General features: G+C 39.7%; 2 protein-coding genes and 2 pseudogenes across 3 annotated transcripts; 2 read left to right on the top strand and 2 right to left on the bottom strand.

Annotated features, from left to right (window-relative positions):
* Positions 1 to 544: 544 nt before the first annotated feature.
* On the bottom strand, positions 545 to 1,808 carry LOC148693859 (senescence-specific cysteine protease SAG12-like; annotated as a pseudogene). Its single transcript, XR_015952658.1, has 2 exons — positions 1,354 to 1,808; positions 545 to 1,220 (listed from the first exon to the last, which is right to left on the bottom strand). The product of XR_015952658.1 is annotated as a senescence-specific cysteine protease SAG12-like (transcript).
* A 3,327-nt stretch (positions 1,809 to 5,135) lies between these two features.
* Positions 5,136 to 7,498, top strand: LOC148693858 (uncharacterized; annotated as a pseudogene).
* A 2,542-nt stretch (positions 7,499 to 10,040) lies between these two features.
* LOC137729107 (nuclear pore complex protein NUP43) lies at positions 10,041 to 12,291 on the top strand. The gene is made up of 5 exons (XM_068467936.2): positions 10,041 to 10,781; positions 11,083 to 11,152; positions 11,390 to 11,621; positions 11,770 to 11,843; positions 12,004 to 12,291. The coding sequence occupies exons 1-5, from the start codon at positions 10,159 to 10,161 to the stop codon at positions 12,055 to 12,057; spliced, it is 1,053 nt and encodes a 350-aa protein (XP_068324037.2). The 5' UTR covers positions 10,041 to 10,158; the 3' UTR covers positions 12,058 to 12,291.
* Positions 12,292 to 12,993: 702 nt separating this feature from the next.
* LOC137730332 (senescence-specific cysteine protease SAG12-like) lies at positions 12,994 to 14,454 on the bottom strand. The gene is made up of 2 exons (XM_068469400.2): positions 13,866 to 14,454; positions 12,994 to 13,732 (listed from the first exon to the last, which is right to left on the bottom strand). The coding sequence occupies exons 1-2, from the start codon at positions 14,386 to 14,388 to the stop codon at positions 13,137 to 13,139; spliced, it is 1,119 nt and encodes a 372-aa protein (XP_068325501.2). The 5' UTR covers positions 14,389 to 14,454; the 3' UTR covers positions 12,994 to 13,136.
* Between the last annotated feature and the right edge of the window lie 3,967 nt (positions 14,455 to 18,421).

The following is an 18,421-nucleotide window of genomic DNA, read 5'->3' as shown; positions in this document are numbered from 1 at the left end:
TTGAATGGTATGGATTAGCTACTACAAGGAATTTTCTTGGCTATAGGCGAAGCCTGGTAGTTTTGTCTTGTTAGGTGAAGTCGAGATGATCTCTTAACCCCTTGATTATATCCATAGTTTAGATAGTTTGATAAGAAGAATCCATAGCCAGCCGACAAAGATACAATGGCATGTTTCTGCAAATTTTCATATAGCCATTCTCACTTCACCCCACCTCCCATCCCATCTTGAACAACCAATAGTTGGTGCCATCTTTATTCACTCCTTACCCGATGGTTGCAAATGCGTGGTTCAGTTCCGTCCCACAATCATTGGAGAAAATCCCACCTTAGGAAACTGAAAGGCTCGTCATGGAGACACAGCCTTCAATAGGTCGTTTTCACTGTGGAAGGCACGTTCCATAACCAGTTATCTGGGAAGCATGCTCGTTTTGTCACATGCTCTGTTTTGCTATATGTATTCAAAGGCACAATCCAGCAAACTGCCGTTGCAGCTGTGGTTATTAATTTAGCCTAAGCAGGGTAGGAAAATTCATTGTTGAATATAAAGGTAAAATAATGTAATTTCATAGATCATACTTTAAGTACAAAATACAGGCATTTTCACAGCCTATGGGTTTGTCTGTAGTACTTATAATCGGATAGGAAGCTTTCGTAGCAAGGCCACAAGCACCACCTGGGACATCAGCGTTTCTAAGAATCTTCATGTAGCCAATCTCACCCCACATATCGGACCATGATTTCTTGTTTAACCAATAGGGGATGCCATCTTCAGTTGTCCCATACCCAATGATGGTAACAGCGAGGCTCATTTCTGTCCCACAATCATCACCGGTGAACACCCCGCTTGAATAATGCTGAAATTCTTCTGATATATTGATGGAAACGGAGACTGGTTGCTTGGACACAGCCTTGAGTAGATCGGTTTCACTGTTGGGAGGTACCTCTGCATAACTACTTATCCAGGCAGCAGCCTTATTTGCCTTGGTCATATCACATGTACTGGCACTGCCATCTAAACTCTGGTATGGGTAATTTTCTTCACTGGTGATTCCTCCGTTTTGTTGAATGTATGCAAAGGCATTAACTGCCCGACCACCTTGGCAGCCATTGTTATCTGTATCACAGCAAGTTGTTGCTCAGACAGTGAGATCAATTTGCCAGTTTTGATTTGGGTAATCCCTTCGACTGCTGCCACTGCGGAAAATGCCCAGGAACAAACTGCATGTATTCGAACAAACGGATATTAATTAATTTCCGTAGGAATGAATGCACGAAGAAAGTAATTAATGCAATACATACATATGTACAAGGAAGCTTAGCCCTATGTTAATATGGTGGTTGGTGCTCTTACCACATTGCCCATGATCTTTTACTGGAGTAACAGCTCCATTCTCCGTCCAGTCAATGCTTGGGGGAACATCCGTTAGGCTTAGGTTTTTGTATGTAAATGATGCATCTGCGGATCAGGTTGATTCAGTGGGCTGCTTGTATCCAGTATAATACATGAGGAATTCGTCATTGGTCATATCCGAAAATCGGTTGATGCATAGGCTGTAAGTCTTGTTCCCTTCACTATTGAATTTCTTGACAAACTCCACATTGTTTTTGAATATGTGGAAACGCCTTTCCTTCTCCGCGCTGTCCTGGTAAACGCGTCCATGCTTTTTCATCCACCGCTCATGTTTTGCACCAATGGAAGCTTGGTACAATGTGCTGGACGTGGCTTCAGATGCCAAGGTCCCCACGGTGATGGGTATGGTAACAATCAAAAGGTTTCTTTCGAAAACCATTGCTCGCAAAGAACCACCGGTGATGAGAGGGTGCCCTGTGTCGACAATGGCTTTGCTTCGAGTAGTGATTGGCAAGCTGGATGTGAAGAAGCAAGCATGATATTACCGGTTTATATAGAAGACGTTCAGGATGTCCTGGATGTGCACTTTGTTGAAATCGTTATGATGGGAATTTGGAAGGGAGTCAAATTTCCAGGCACATTCCACAAGTTGATGACTCAGTAATCTTCATCAATCAGTCTAGGCCGAATGCCACGCTTGTTTTGTTTTTGCCGAGGAGTTTGTGCACAATGAAGTTCGAACGACTAATGGTGGTACCCAACTTTCTGTATGGTATCAGGATAGGTTATTCATGTGTGAAGTCAAACAGCCACACGTGCTCCACATCATCTCATTGTGTTAGGCTTGTAAATTCGCCACACATAAAGGAGCGTGTTAAGAATGAGTCCTACATTGATGGGAGGAGGGACCTTACATGGGCTTATAAGAGGTTGAACTACTCCCCATATTACCAATTGATTTTATGATGGAACCCAATTTCCATTGATGAATCAAGAGTCTGATGACTACAAGTCAATGGTGTGTTTGCTGGAGTCTTTGCCCTTTGGTCTTTAGTTGCCATTAATGGTGCTGATGACTACAAGTCCTTGGTCTATGTGCTGGAGTCTTTGCCCCTTGGCATTTAGTTGCCATTAATGGTGCTGATGACTACAAATTTACTATTTTGCATCAGTGAACTCCATATAACCCACCATCCATTGTAAGAAATCACACACTAAAATTAAAATCTCTATCATTGTTTATAGTTTCTGGTTCCTTCTTACAATGTCTTCTTCAAGGATGTTGCGGGAAATTGATGAGCAAAGAGAAAGAATTATTTAAGCAAGAGGAAAAAATGTTCAATCTCCAGGTGGGCGAAAATGAGATGGACGAGGTACAGATTTCTTAGACGATTATTTTGTTCATAACAGTACTTTCCCTGATACGTACTTTAGACGTCATTTAAAAATGGAATGACATTTGTTCAACAAAATCATGATTGTTGTTTGCGACCATGATTCTTACTTTGTGCAAAAGAATGATGTTTTTGGTATTATGGGTCTCCTTCCTAAGCAAAAAATTACTGCTACTTTGCGGATGCTTGCATATGGAGCATCTGTAGACCAAGTGGATGAGATAGCGAGGATGGAGAAATCAACCATTCTCGAGTTCCTGATGAGGTTTTGCTCCGTAATCGAATCTCTCTACACCATAGAGTACCTATGGAGACCGACTGAGATGGACTTGCAAAGGCTTCTGAAGAAGGGCGAGATGCGAGGTTTTTTTGGGATGATTGGAAACATCGACTGTATGCACTGAACCTGAAAAAACTATCCAAGTGCATGGCAAAGAGCTTATGGGAACAGAAAATAAGCAAAAAGTATCATTTTGGAGGCGGTGATATCATTTGATACATGAATTTGGCACGCTTTTTTTGGTGTTTCGAGAGCTCAAAATGACCTCAATGTCCATACCCAGTCCCCAATGTTCAAAGATGTCTTGCAAGGAAAAGCATTAAGAGTCACGTATTAGGTCAACGGACATAAGTACCACAGGCCATACTACCTAATCAACGAACACAGCGTAACATCTTCAATAATTTTCCAATTCATACCTGCATCATTAGTCATTTTGTTGGAAACCAATTGGATTGAAACTTTGAGAGAAAGATTGGAATGCGGTTGAAAGTATTTGAGAAAATATGAAAATGTGGTGCAAGGTAGAAGTTAATGAGAAGGTACTTATAGAAAAGTAAAATCATTTTTTTTTATTAATTTTTAACATTTTTATTTTTTTTATTAACTTAATTAATTTCTGTCATTGGATTAAAAAAATTGAAATACAACCCTTCAGATTGTGCCATGTGGCACAACGGTAACATTTCATAATTTTAAAATGTGAATTCTTTTTTTTTTTTTTAATTTTTAAAGGCGAATAACGTGGACCGTTAATCTCAAATCCAACAGTTAATATTGCGGAAGGTTTCAAATTTTTTTTTACAGTTGGAAATCCAGCAGTCCAAAAAAAGTAACCGTTAAAATCCAACGGACGAGAACGTGCCACGTGACCACCAATGATAACTTTTTTGCCCTCTGCACCGTGGGCCCAGCACCTAAAAAGTTGTCGGGGAGTGCCTTCACGTGCGCGTGTTATGCACGCGCCTAACGCAAAATTAATTAAATCATGGGTGACATCACCCTGAAGTTAGTGTGGCATCACCTGGCCCTCAGGCTCTCGGGCCACCAATTTGAGCTGGGCCTTTCACTCGAGTCCCCTTGCCCAATCGCCCGCATGGGTTAGAGCAAGGAACTGGGGCTATTGGATCATCAAAGTCGCCGATCCATCAGACTGCAGCTTTCGCTGGAGCTGCTCTGAGAGAGTTTCAGCGCAGAGAAGGGAGAGAAAGGCTGGTTAACAATTAAGGTTGGGTAAACTTTGTATTTATATGAGGGGTGAAGTACTGTAGAATAGCATTATTAAATGAAAATAAAAATATTTTGACAGCAAAAGGAGAAGAAAATTGAAAAACATATAACAAGTCTTTGGTGTCAAAATTTTTATAGTTTGACACCAATGAATGGTGTTATAAAGTTTAAAGCCACCAATGATTGGTGTTACAAAAGTTTAAGACACCAAATTTTGACAATGGTGACAATCCAATTTACAAAGCCACTGATGAAGAAGGGTGTCCTCAAAATGGTGCCCTATAGCACATTTTCTAGTAGTGTTCTCGGTATGTTGGTGGTTCAGTTTGCATGCTTGCCCCATTGAAAGCTTAAGAACCGTTATGTGTGTACAAGAGAAGAGAAGGCTAATTTCCTATCATAGCACCAGGTCTTCACGTGTCGGTTAGATCAAGGCTCTGTATAAACGGTATTAGGGTTCATGTTCTTTTTGCGCTGTCATTAATGATAAACGTAATCTAGGATTTGGTTGATTCGATTTCTGGAATGGCTTACATTTACCAGTTTTGATTTGTGTAATCCCTTCCACAGCTCCCACTGTAGTACTTACCTCGTTTTTGTACTTACCATCTAAAAGGGATATCATTTTTTTTTTCTTCACTTTTTTGCAATGCACATATTCGGCTTTTTTAACAAATGATAGCGTTAGTTGATTAAATTGTTAGTAGTTAGAAGGAGGGAGATTGGTGGGGGGTTGAAATTGCACTAGAGTGCATAAACATGATTTTTTTTTTCGCCATTGCAATAAAGCGCCATCTGCCATGTGTTTATTCTTTAAAGTGATGTAAGTTGTAGACGATAACTAAGCAAACGAAGGGAGATTAAGCAGTTCATTTCAAAAGTTATATAGAATGTATCCATATGTGTTTCTAAAGCTATGCAGTATTATAAGAGAGAAGACGCAATTGCAAGATACCAGATTCATTTGTGTTGAAGAAATGCTTGCAACATTTTTAATCATTGTCGGTCAAAATGCTCAATATCGTTTAACTCGTGAGACATTTGAAAGATCACATTTTGCAACAAGCAAAAATTTTATCAGAGTGCTGAAGGCCTTGAACACAATAGCTCCTGATCTGATGGTCAAACCAGCACCCACAGTCCCAACTAAAATAAGAGAAAGCACAAGGTTTTACCCTTACTTTAAGGTGAGTGATATATATGTTATATTGTTCTTGTTCATTTTATTGTTGTCATTGTAAAAATTACACTATATAAATGATCTTATATTTATTGTAGGATTGTGTTAGAGCAATTGATGGCACACATATACCAGCAATGGTAAAAGGACGTGAAGTCAGCAGTTATCGTGATCGTCATGGGAAAATATCACAAAATGTATTGGCTTCTTGTAACTTTGATTTGGAATTCATATACATTCTTAGTGGATGGGAAGGTTCAGCCCATGATTCCAAAGTGTTGTATGATGCTTTATCAAGGAGGAATGGACTTAAAGTGTCGCACAATACATATTTTCATTTCTTAAGCCTCTATTTGTTATACTATTAGATTTTAAGGAAAACTAATAAAAAGGGTTTGAAAAGTTTTAGTTTTAATAAAAAATCATGTTATAAGTTTTGTTTAATGATTAGTACAAGGCCTGTATTAAAGCAGTACAACTAAAAATAACCCAACTATAATAAATTATGATTTGTCGATTTTACCCCTAACTTTTTTAGGTTGAGTTCCAGATTTTCATTGTTAATGGAGTTCATTATTGTTTTGCAGACCTTCTTCTCTTTCTTTGAAACAAAAATATAGATACTCATGCTATTTAATTTATATTTTGTATTATTTCGTTGAAATGTGATCGTCGTTATTATTCATAATGGATTTGAGGTAATGTTTTTCAATTTTTCTTCGTCAGTGGAGTTCATCGTTTATTTCTCCAAAAAATAAATTTGAGATCTGCATGCTATTCAATAACAACGACAGGTCACTGTTTCTGGACTGTAAAAATAAACTGTTTCTAGATTTTAAGTAACATTGTTTATAGAATCTAAGTCACTGTTTCCAGAGACAGTGTTTTTCCAAAGACAATATTCGTTTTTTCAGAGACAGTGTTAATTTTCCAGAGACAATGTTAGGTTTTTCTAGAGACACTGTTAATTTTTCCAGAGACACTGTTAGTTTTTCCAGAAACAGTTACGAATTCAAAATATAACGGGTCGCATTGTTTTCTAAAAAAGTGGCAACAAAATCATACTATTTCCTAGAAATGTTTAACATTAACACTGTTATGAAAGTTGAATGCCATGGTTGAAGTCACTTTTCTCTCTCTTTCTCGTCTACTTTTTCTATTTTCTTTTTCTTTTCCAGATTTTGTAATTGGGGAAGGTAGTTTTATCACAGGTAGAGATATATTTTTGTTTCTAGTTTTATGGAGAAATGGGTGCAAGGAATTGGAATTTTTGGTTTTTTCCTGTTCCATGGAAAATGGATTCAGTTTGAGTGTCCTCCTCCTTGATTCAATTGCACAACTCTTTTCCTGTTCGTTTCTTTTTAATTGTACTTTTGGAGATTAGATTCAATAATTTGGGATTTTTTTCTTTCAAAGTCTGGTTATTCTCCAAATCTGAATCTAATTTAGACAAGGAAATTCAAAAACTGATATATGCACCAAGAATGAAGGAAGAAAAACCCAGAAAACGAAACGCTGATCGACGCTCTGCTTGGAGTTGACGTGAGCTTTCTCCTTCATGAGAACAAACAAGTTTCAGACCTGCGCCTCCTTGTTGGGGTAATTTTGGAAACTTATTTTTGTTTCTGTTGGGCTCTGTAATTCAGCCCATGTAGAATTGGAGACCTTTGTCTTTATGGTTAATTTTGAGATGTTTTTGGTTAAAGAAAACTATAGGGTGGTTTTTTTATTAAAATATTCTTGGTCTAAGCCCTTTTCATTAAAACTCCCTAGATTTTATTGATATGTTACGTGTTCATCCAGGTAAGTTTTTCTTGGTCGATTGTGGATTTGCAAATCGTCGTCAGTTTTTAGCTCCATTTCGAGGTGTTCGCTATCACCTTCAAGATTTTGCCGGTCAAGGTTGTGACCCCGAAAATTCACTTGAGTTGTTTAATCTTCACCATGTTTCCTTGAGAAATGTGGTCAAGAGAATATTTGGTAATTTGAGAGGCAAAAGTTTAGCCGAAAAACAATTATTGTCCAATGAATCCATTAGACTTGATAAAAATTCATGGGTAAAGTACAAAAAATTACCTCAACTATGGGTCAAATGACACTTTCATACATCATCTTTTAAAATTGACAATGTCATACCTTATCTTACGAATTTGTATCAATGTTATACCTTCCGTTAGCTTGGCTGTTTATTTCTCAGTTAAATGCTGACGTGGCTTGATCCGGGACTCATTTTTATTAAAAAATTAATAAAAATTATTAAAAACAAAAAAAATTATTTAATATTATTTAAATATTAAAATAATAATAAAAAATACATAAAAAAATAAAAAACAAACCTCTCCTTTCGTGCATCTCCCCTCTCTCTCTTCCCTATCATCTTACAGCAACCCAGAAAAGGAGAAGGAGAAAGAAGAAGAAGAAGAAGAAGAAGAGAAAAAAAAAAAAACCCAAACCAAACCAAACCCAGTTCATCCCCCCTCCCCCACCACAAACCCAACCCCCTGCAACCTAGAAAGGAGGAGGAAGAAGAAGGAAACCAAAAAAAAAAAAACAACAACAACGGGAAACCAGTTCGTCGCCCCTGCAGAAGAAGAAGAAGAAGAAAAAGAAGAAGAAGAGGGAAGCAGAATAAGAGAGAAGAAAAAAAAAAAAAAAAAACCCCCCCAACCCAACCCGCAGAAGAAGAAGACGAAGAAGAAGGAAGCAGAAGAAGAGAGAAGAAAAAAAAAAAAAAAAAAAACAACGGGAAACCCTTCACCCACCCACCCAACCTGCAGAAGAAGAAGAAGAAGAGGGAAGAAGAAGAAGAGAGAAGAAAAAAAAAATACCTAGTTCGTCCGCCCCCCTCGCACCCACCCTCTCCCCTCCACACCCATGTGAGAAAATTTTAAGATCTAAACTTTTCGTTTGAGTCCAGATTATAACGTGATTGCCAATCCAATCTGACTCGAATTTTGTTGGGTTGTATAACTTGTATTTATTTGGTGTGATAAATCACAACGGTAGAATTTTGAATTGGTGTTGATTGGGCTCCAATCAGAACCAAATCGATATCTGCCCATCTGTACTTGTATGATGGTGGTCTTGTCACATCTTCAATGTATTTGTGATGTTTTTTCTGCATTGACGTCAACGTTTTGATCCTCTGGTAATTCTCTGTAGGCTCTGGTTGATGCCCCTGATATGGTGAGGTCCCAAATGAATTTCAAGAGACTTTCTCTCACTGACATCAAAATCGACATCAAGAGGGTCCCCAAGAAGAAGGAACTGCTTGCTGCCATGGAGGCCGCTGGTAAGCTCAACTCCTCGTAAAAAGTAAGTCTTTTTTCTGGGTTTTTTTTTTTTTCTCTTCTGTTTTTTTGGGTTGCAGTTGCAGAAAGGGGAAGAAGATGAAGATGGGCAGAAGGGAGAGAGGGGGGAAGGGACGAATTGATGTTGGTTTTTTTTTTTTTTTTTTTTTTTTTTTTTTTTTTTTTAAATAACCTTTCTTTATTATTTTAATATTTAAATAATTTTAAATAATTTTTTTTTGTTTTTAATAATTTTGTTATTAATTTTTTAATAAAAATGGGTTCCGGATCAAGCCTCGTCAGCATTTAATTGAGAAATAAACGACCAAACTAACGGAAGGTATAACATTGACACAAATTCGTAAAATGAGGTATGACATTGTCAATTTTAAAAGATGAGGTATGAAAGTGTCATTTGACCTATAATTGAGGTAGTTTTTTGTACTTTACCCAAAATTCATTAAACTTTATAATAAAATTCATATCAAATCTTTTTACGCGGAGTACAATTCATTGGATTATATGTGAATCAATCAAAATCCAAGAAATTCATGGAAGGTAATAATTATATTAAACTCTCTCAAATTCTTGATTGAATACACTGTCATAATATCAAATTATTATTGTACACCCACTTGGGGTGGCTGCTGCAACTCCTTAAGGTCCTGTTTGGCAGATCGAATAAAGGATCGGATATGATTAGTTATACGGACTCGGGTGTTTGGCGTTCACTCGTACTAAATAAGCACCGGATTAATTTAACCGGTTGGATAGGATAACACGGTATACACCCGCTTAATAAAACCAACCAAAACGCCCGGATTATTTAGTCGGGGAAGAAGAATATGGGAGAGAAAGGAAGGGAGTTTGGGGGGTGTGGTGGAGAGAGCTGGGGAACAATTATTTGGGATTCTTCTGCAGTTGGGGAAGAAGAAGAGAGAGAGAGGAAGGGAGTTTGGGGGGTGTGGTGGAGAGAGAAGAGAGAGAGAGGAAGGGAGTTTGGGGGGTGTGGTGGAGAGAGAAGAGAGAGAGAGGGAGGGTGTTTGGGGGTTGCGAAGAAATCTGGGAACAAAAAAATGATTTCACTTTTTTAAATTGTTTTTTTTTAAGTTTGATTCCTCCTATCTAGTATAATACCAAACACAGTATAAATAATACGGTCACTAGTTCGATAATGCACCAAACACCCGACTAATTTAGTCAGTACTATCCGGTGGCTATTTATCCTATCAGACAAAAATAATCAATACAGTCCGATCTACCAAACGAGGCCTAAACGTTCACTTCGACTTGACAAAAAAAATAAAAAAATAAATAAAAAACGTTCACTTCTAAATCTGTCGTCCCTGCTGATTTTCCCAAATCTCTCATCCTATCTGAAATTCCTGTCTTTCCCTAAACCCTAAAGGGCCTAACCCTAAACATTAAACAATGCCGATCTCAGAGCCTCCGCAGATCCACCGACTCCCACAATCCAAGTACATAGACTCAGTCCGGTGGCTCCCGCCTCTCTCCGCCTTGGACCGCCTCGCCGTTATTGCAGTTTTCGACTCCGATTCCGACTCTTCCTCCGTAGAGACCCACTCTTTCACTCCGAACCCAGCAACGCTAACCCCGCAATCTCAATGGGTCTCGCCCTCCCGAATTTCCTCCCTCAAAACCTCCCAATCCCACCACAAACCTCTCGTCGCTGCCGCGACATTTTCCGGCTCCCTACACATCTTGTACGGCGATTCAATGGACCCTGCGTATCTCCAATCGGAGCTTTCGGTGCCCGAAAAGGAGTTACACGAGGGACCCATTTCTTGTGTGGATGTTATGGATGGTGGGTCGGAGTGTGTGAGTGTTGGGGAAGATGGGAGGGTCAATTTAGTAAGTTTAGGGGACTCTGAGTTGAGCTATCGGCGAGTTTTCGACAGCAGCGGCTTGGTTTCGTTTACCGCGGCGAAATGGGCATCTCCGAGTGAGTTTGCTACTGGTGGATATGGGTTTAGCCTCCAGTGGTGGGATCAGAGGAAGCGCGGCGGAGCGGTTTCTCAATTTAAGGGTGGCTGGTGAGCATTTTTGGGCTTAAACTTTCATTTATCTTTTGTCTCATTTGCTCAATTGATTATGCTAGATTGGATTTGTATGGTGGACATTGAGTTATAATATATTGACATCTATCTTGTTTTAAGAATTTACTCATGTTTAATGATATCTGCAATTAGCTCGGTAAGTCCTTTATTAAACGTAATGTAGTTATATTTTGAGTTGAGTAAGTAAGGAATTCTTCAGAAAGATTCGGTTCGGTTTTGTTCTTCTCTGGTGCCGGATGTAGGTTGATTAAGCTTTTGCTTGTTGGAAATGTTGCAGGTCTCAACCGTCAACTCCAGGGATTGTACATTCAATTGATATCCATCCTTCGAGAAAGCACACTTGTTTGGTAATTTTCCATTTGTTTTTTGCCTTGGATGCCTTTTTGAAATCGATAATGCCTTCTCCTGTCGAATGTTAGGGATATTGCGTGCAATGAGAATGCATCTAATGTGTTAAATGTTGCTTACACAATGATGTGCTGTGTATATATCCATTGCTGGCTTCTATTTTACTTAAGTCTTATGTTGTTACAGACCCAAAAGAATAACCTCATGTTGTCTTTACGATTTTCTCGTACTTACAGGCTGGAGGTTCTTTAGGGACTGTATTTGCGTGGGATCTTAGGTGGCCACAGCAGCCAATCCTTCTTTCTGGGGTTGGGGCAGGTGAAGCAACCCATTCGCCATGCGAAAGTGAGGTTTGGGAGGTTCAGTACGACCACTATGCAAAGTCTTCGAATGTGGGAAATGTTTCTTCACGTATCTTACCTACTATGATATGTTCAGAAGATGGTATCCTTGCTGTTGTTGAACAAGGTATGGTCCTTTGTGCTAAATTGTTGGTTGGCAACCTGTCATGGCTGATAGCTTCTTTATTTTCGAACAAACTGACCATTTGTAAAACAATATATTCTTGAAACTTGATGTGGGACTTAATAGTTTCAAATTGCCCGAATCTGTTTAGGTGAGGAATCCATCGAGCTCCTGGCAGAACCTTGTGCAATCAACAGCTTTGACATAGACCGGCAATATCCTTCTGTAAGTAGAATTTTACCAATTTCTCTCTGTTCTCGGTGAATACATGAATTTGGATGGTTTTATGACGTTTTTAATGTATTTAATCTGTTAATAAAAGAAAACGTGCTCGAAGAAGTGTAAAAAGTTACGTTGCTTACCAGTTCCACATTTTGCTGCACAGGATGTTATATGTAGTCTGGAGTGGGAATCTATAGCCATCTTGACAAGGCCATGACATCCACAAATTGACATGTTCAGAGTTAAATGTGAAATCGAAGCTCGCCAATTTTCTGTAATTGAGAAATGAATCTCTGCGTGAAAAGGTGTACAAACCAAGTTACGGATGATGTTTAAAAGCCTGTTTTGTTTTGGTTGCTGAAATTAGTCATCCTCCATGTTCGTAGATCGACTCAGTGTCCCTCCTCCGTACTGTACCGTTACGTGGAAATGAAAATGAAAGCTTATTAAACATTGTGCCCATTAAAAAGCTAAAGAAACCGGTTATTGTGCATTATTTGTTGGAAGAGTTTTATGGTTCAAATTTCGTATTTGCTTGGAAACCGTCTTTTTGCTTCTTTTGATACAAAGGCACAGGCGAACCCGTTGGGGATATATCCTCATGAGTCTACAACACTCTTCATGTGGTTAGGATATAACGGAAACTCTATATCCCCGGTTGTAGGTAAGAATAGACAAATAATAAAAGATGATTCGCTCCTACACTATTCGAGCTGACTAATTTCTCATTAGCCTACAGCGATATATCTTTGCAACGAGGATCCTAACAGTCGGAGTAAGCGGGAAGTATTCCTGAAATCAACACGGTCAAATTTTATACATGAGTAACGTAATTGCAGCAAGATATTGGGAAACATGAAGTACTAGTTGGTACCGTCTTTATTCACTCCTTACGCGATGGTTGCAGATGCGTGGTTCAGTTCTGTCCCACGATCACTGGAGAAAATCACACCTTAGGAAACTGAAGGGCTCGTCACGAAGACACAGCCTTCAATAGGTCGTTTTCACTGTGGAAGGCACGTTCCATAACAAATTATCTGGGAAGCATGCTCTGTTTTGCTATATGTATTCAAAGGCATAATCCAGCAAACTGCCGTTGCAGCTGTGGTTACTAATTTAGCCTAAGCAGGGTAGGAAAATTCATTGATGAATATAAAGGTAAAATAGTGTAATTTCATAGAACATGCTTTTTGCAAGTACAAAATACAGGCATTTTCACAGCCTATGGGTTTTGTCTGCAGTACTTATAACCTATAGGCAAAGTGGAGAAGCTCACTCCACCCTTTGATTAATACATTACATAGTCGGATAGCAAGGTCTTATAGCGAGGCCACAAACACCACCTGGGGCATCAGCGTTTCTAAGAATCTTCATGTAGCCACTCTCACCCCACTTATCGGACCATGAATTCTTGATTAACCAATAGGGGGTGCCATCTTCAGTTGTCCCATACCCAATGATGGTAACAGCGTGGTTCAATTCTTTCCCACAATCATCTCCGGTGAACACCCCGCCTGAATAATGCTGAAAGGCTGGTGAAGCATGGATGGAAACGGAGACTGGTTGCATGGACACAGTCTTGAGTAGATCGGTTTCACTGTTGGGAGGTACCTCTGCATAACTAGTGATCTGGGCAGCAGCCTCATTTTCCTTGTTCATATCACATGTTCCGACACTGCCATCTAAACTCTGGTATGGGTAATTTTCTTCAACGGTGATTCCTCCGTTTCGTTGAATGTATGCAAGGGCATTAACTGCCCGACCACCTTGGCAGCCATTGTTATCTGTATCACAGTTCACAAGTTGTTGCTCAGACAGTGAGATCAATTTGCCAGTTTTGATTTGGGTAATCCCTTCGACTGCTGCCACTGCGGCAAATGCCCAGCAACAACCTGCATGTATTCGAACAAACGGATATGAATTAATTTCCGTAGGAATGAATGCACGAAGAAAGTAATTAATGCAATACATACATATGTACAAGGAAGCTTAGCCCTATGTTAATATGGAGGTTGGTGCTCTTACCACAGCTCCCTTGAAATTTTACGGGAGTAACAGCTCTCTTCTCCCTCCAGTCAATGCTTTGGGGAACATCAGCCGGGCTTAGGTTTTCGTACGTAAAAGATGCAGCTGCGGATGAGGTTGATTCAGTGGGCTGCTTGTATCCAGTATAATGCCTGAGGAATTCGTCATAGGTCATATCCGAAAATCGGTTGATGCATAGGCTGTAAGTCATGTTCCCTTCACTGTTGAATTTCTCGACAAACTCCACATTGTTTTTGAATATCTGGAAACGCCTTTCCTTCTCTGCGCTGTCCTGGTAAACGCGTCCATGCTTTTTCATCCACTGCTCATGTTTTGCAGCAATGGAAGCTTGGTACAATGTGCGGGACGTGGCTTCAGATGCCAAGGTCCCCAAGGTGATGAGTATGGTAACAATCAAAAGGTTTCTTTCGAAAGCCATTGCTGATGATGAGAGGGCGCTCTGTGTCGACAATGGCTTTGTTTCAAGTAGTGATTGGCAAGCTGGATGTGAAGAAGCAAGCATGATAACTGGTTTATATAGAAAACGTTCAACACGTCCTGGATGTGCATTTTACGTCGTATCCTGTGATTCGAGGGATTTCCTTTTGTCATAGATAACAACCCTGTCGTGTTTCAAGTTGATTGGAATCTGATACAAGTAGTGGATGAGAACTAGCTGCCATTGGAAGCTGAAAGAGCTACCTGTGGTGGGTTCCCAGCTTGAGAAAGTTGAAGATGAAATGAAAGAGAAGCTGAAAGAGCTATCTGTGGTGGATGGAGGCAGATTCTCTGCTCTCTTGTTTGTGTGGTCATGATTAAGTCACGTCAACATTTTATATTACTATTCTTTTTTGTCTTATTATCTTTATAAAAAAAATAATATAAAATGTTGACGTGGCTTAACCGTGACCACATAAAACAGGAGAGCACGGGAAGTGGGAGGGCAGAGAATCTGCCTCTGTGGTGGATTCCTAGATTGAGAAAGTTGAAGATGAAATGAAAGAAAATGTCTTGGCATGATTAGGAAATGGATTTTCTAAACCTTCATGGTGATTGCTGGACTAGTACCATTAATCTCACTCTACAAAAACATGTCTCCAATCACATATTTTGACACGTTCCGACCCGATATCCCTAAATATCAGGGTAAGCATGATGCAGGAAGTAGACTTGGAGAAAACAATTTGAAACCAGTAATATGCATTGGAATAACAAAGGTTATGTATTTTAATTACTTAGGAATTTGTTAAGTTATTTTGGGAGTTGTAAGGGTGTCGTAGAAATTTGAAGTCTATTAATTTGTAAACGCTTATAAATATTGTACTAGAAGGCCTTGAATGGCAGACTTGAATGAATTAAAATTGTATTTGGCTTGTGCATTTGAAGAGAGTGATTTCTCCTTCTAAAATCAAGCATTTGACTTGGTCGTGTGAGAGAATCCACGATTAGCGACGTGAGTGAGCTCCATTGCCCCTGGTTAACAAATCTCAGGTTATCATTCCTCGTCTCTCTAAGACTCCCTTGGCTTTTCCTGCATCAAGTGGTATCAAGCGAGTGTTCAGATTTTTATCTGAAATCCTAGTGGTAGCACTGCGCACATCATCTGTGTTTGTCCTCAAAACCAACTCAGTTCCCATGACTTTTATCTAGAGAGTCATACATCACTGGAAAGCTGTGGAAGTCTAGTTTCCAATGCAACAAACCGTGCATCAAACCGAATTTTGTGTGTGCAGATATCGGCAAAACACCACAGAGCATCGGTGCTGTCATGAAAACAAAATCAGTTCTCTTGCGGGTCAATTTTTTATTTGGTTAAGCATTTCTCGACCTTCATACCATATTGAAAGCCCTTACTGTTTATTTTCTAAATTCTCAAGCGATTGCTCAATCCGTTATTTCTACAAAACAATATCTTCAATTTACTAAAGCATGTTGCTGCCTCCAGTAAATAAGGTTAGATGGGTTCTAGAAACGGCTGTCTTTGATTTTTCAGGTGACAATTTTCTAAATCTCAATCTTCCTCCAAATTTTGATCGTTGTCTAGATGGTTCATGTGAGATTTGTTGTGCATGTAATGAGGTTGAAAAACGTTCCAACATGGAGTTTGGCGCGAAAGGGGAACATACAGAAAGCAGTGATGCAATCGATGACTTTGCCAAATGGGATTCTGCCCTGGTTTATGATCAATACAAAGGCGATGAAGATGTGGTTGAAGAGTTCCATGGACAACTATATAATGAAGTAAAAGCTCTTTATATCTGTAGTATTCATGATCCTTTTTGGGAAACATCCAAAAGATCGAGGACAAAAAAAAAAAAAAAAGGAAGTCAATTGAAACTCGAGGACGAGTTTTTTCGAGAAGAAGAGAATGATGCAGGAAGTAGACTTGGAGAAAACAATTTGAAACCATGAATATGCATTGGGATAACAAAGGTTTTGTATTTAATTACTTATGAATTTGTTAAGTTATTTTGGGAGTTGTAAGGGTGTCATAGAAACTTAAAGTCTATGAATTTGTAAATGTTTATAAATATTGTATTAGCAAACCTTGGACGACATACTTGAATGATTTAAAATTGTATTTGCCTTGTGCATTTGAAGAGAGTGATTTCTCCTTCTAAAATCAAGCATTTGGCTTGGTCGTATGAGAAAATCCACGATTAACAACGTGAGCGAGCTCCGTTGCCCCTGGTTAAGCGAATTCGAGGTTATCATCCCCCATCTCTGTCACATCCCGGCCTGGGCCCCCACCACATCCCGAGCTCGACTCCACCGTAGCACGATATTGTTCGCTTTGGGCCCCGACCACACCCTCACGGTTTTGTTTCTTACGAGAACTTCCTAGTGGGTCACCCATCCTGGGATTGCTCTCGCACAAACTCGCTTAACTTCGGAGTTCCAATGGAATCTGAAGCTAGTGAACTCCCAAAAGATCTCGTGCTAGGTAGAGATTGGCATGTACATATAAGGCATAGAGGATCCACTCACCTGGGCATGTGGTATCTTACAATCCATCCTCCTTAAGGGCCCGACGTCCTCATCGACACACTTCTGGCCAGGGATTAGCTCTGATACCAAATTATCACATCCCGACCCGGGCCTCTACCACATCCCGGGCTTAACTCCACTATAGCACGATATTGTCCATTTTAGGCCCCGACCACACCTTCATGGTTTTGTTTCTGGGAACTCACACAAGAACTTCCCAGTGGGTCACCCATTCTAGGATTGCTCTCGCGCGAACTCGCTTAACTTCAAAGTTCCAATGGAATCCGAAGTTAGTGAGCTCCCAAAATGCCTCGTGCTAGGTAGAGATAAGATGTACATATCCACTCCCCTGGGCGATGTGGGATCTTACAATCTCCCTGAGACTCCATTGGCTTTTCCTGCATCAAAACACGTGCTAGTCGACACCCTAGGGTGACAAAGCAAATTTAAACATGCATACAATTAAAATATGTAATTAGAAAGAAATATACCAACTCAGAATCGTGTTCAGAGCATACAACTAATCAAGAATAATATGAAAGAATTATTATAAAAAGGTACGAACAAAGGAACGGGTCTTACCCTGAGAAGACTTGAAGATACATAAGTGGACATGCCCTGACGCCGGGATCTTGTGCCTCGATTCTAACTCTTGAGGGGGCGCAAAACCAAAAAAGTGAGTGAACCAAAGTTTATAATAATAGTACTAATAATAAGAAAACCATTTTCTTTATGAACATACTAATCCCCTGTTTTGAAAACACATATAATACTACATAATAGGTTTTCTGAAAACTCTAGCATGCCATGAAAACATTCGTAAAACAAGTACATGTAAAATAATGCTCAATAATGGTGCTAACGCCGCCCAAAGGCAAATCCATATATATCATCGATACTGTACTCACTAGGGGTATCATAGTGGCCCGAAGGCATAACCATTACCAAAGGTGAGCTGTATGATACTGGGTTACGCCAGTGAAGAAACCATGGTCCATCATCCGAAGGTGAAGCTGTACGATTCTGGGTTACACCAGAGAAGAGGATATAACATATATATGTATATGCAGTGGATCCATTACCTGATACTAATACTTCCGCAAAAATGAAACAAGCTGGCGCCTTTATTTGGTTTCTACTGAAGAGCTTGCCAAAGGATATTTCTTCAGGCCTTGAATTGATGAGAACTTGATTTTCAATTTGAAGGTTTATCTTTGGGGTTGGATTTGAGCTCTACTGTTGGGGTTGGAAGAAGAAGAGGCTCTGGCTTGGTGGTGAGGGCCGGAAAGGCTGCCCTGTGTCTAACCAAGAGAAGTAGGTCCAGGAAATCCTTGGCTCGAACTCATGGCTTCCGTAGACGCATGAGAACCACTGGTGGGAGAGCAATGATGAAGCGCTGATGTGCTAAGGGGCGGAAGGTCCTCTGCACGAAGAGCAATCCCAATAGTGGAAAACGGGCCTGATTGCGTCTTTTCATATTCAGTTTATTAGGTAAGTGCAATGGCATGTAAGGTAATGACGTCCAATAGCTTATTCTTGTGAACAAAGGCAGAATTTCAAACTTATTT

This window comes from Pyrus communis, chromosome 10, assembly GCF_041283825.1.
Source record: "Pyrus communis isolate YQ-2024b chromosome 10, ASM4128382v1, whole genome shotgun sequence".
NCBI classification, from domain to species: domain Eukaryota; kingdom Viridiplantae; phylum Streptophyta; class Magnoliopsida; order Rosales; family Rosaceae; genus Pyrus; species Pyrus communis.
This window is presented reverse-complemented; position numbering and strand designations above follow the sequence as displayed.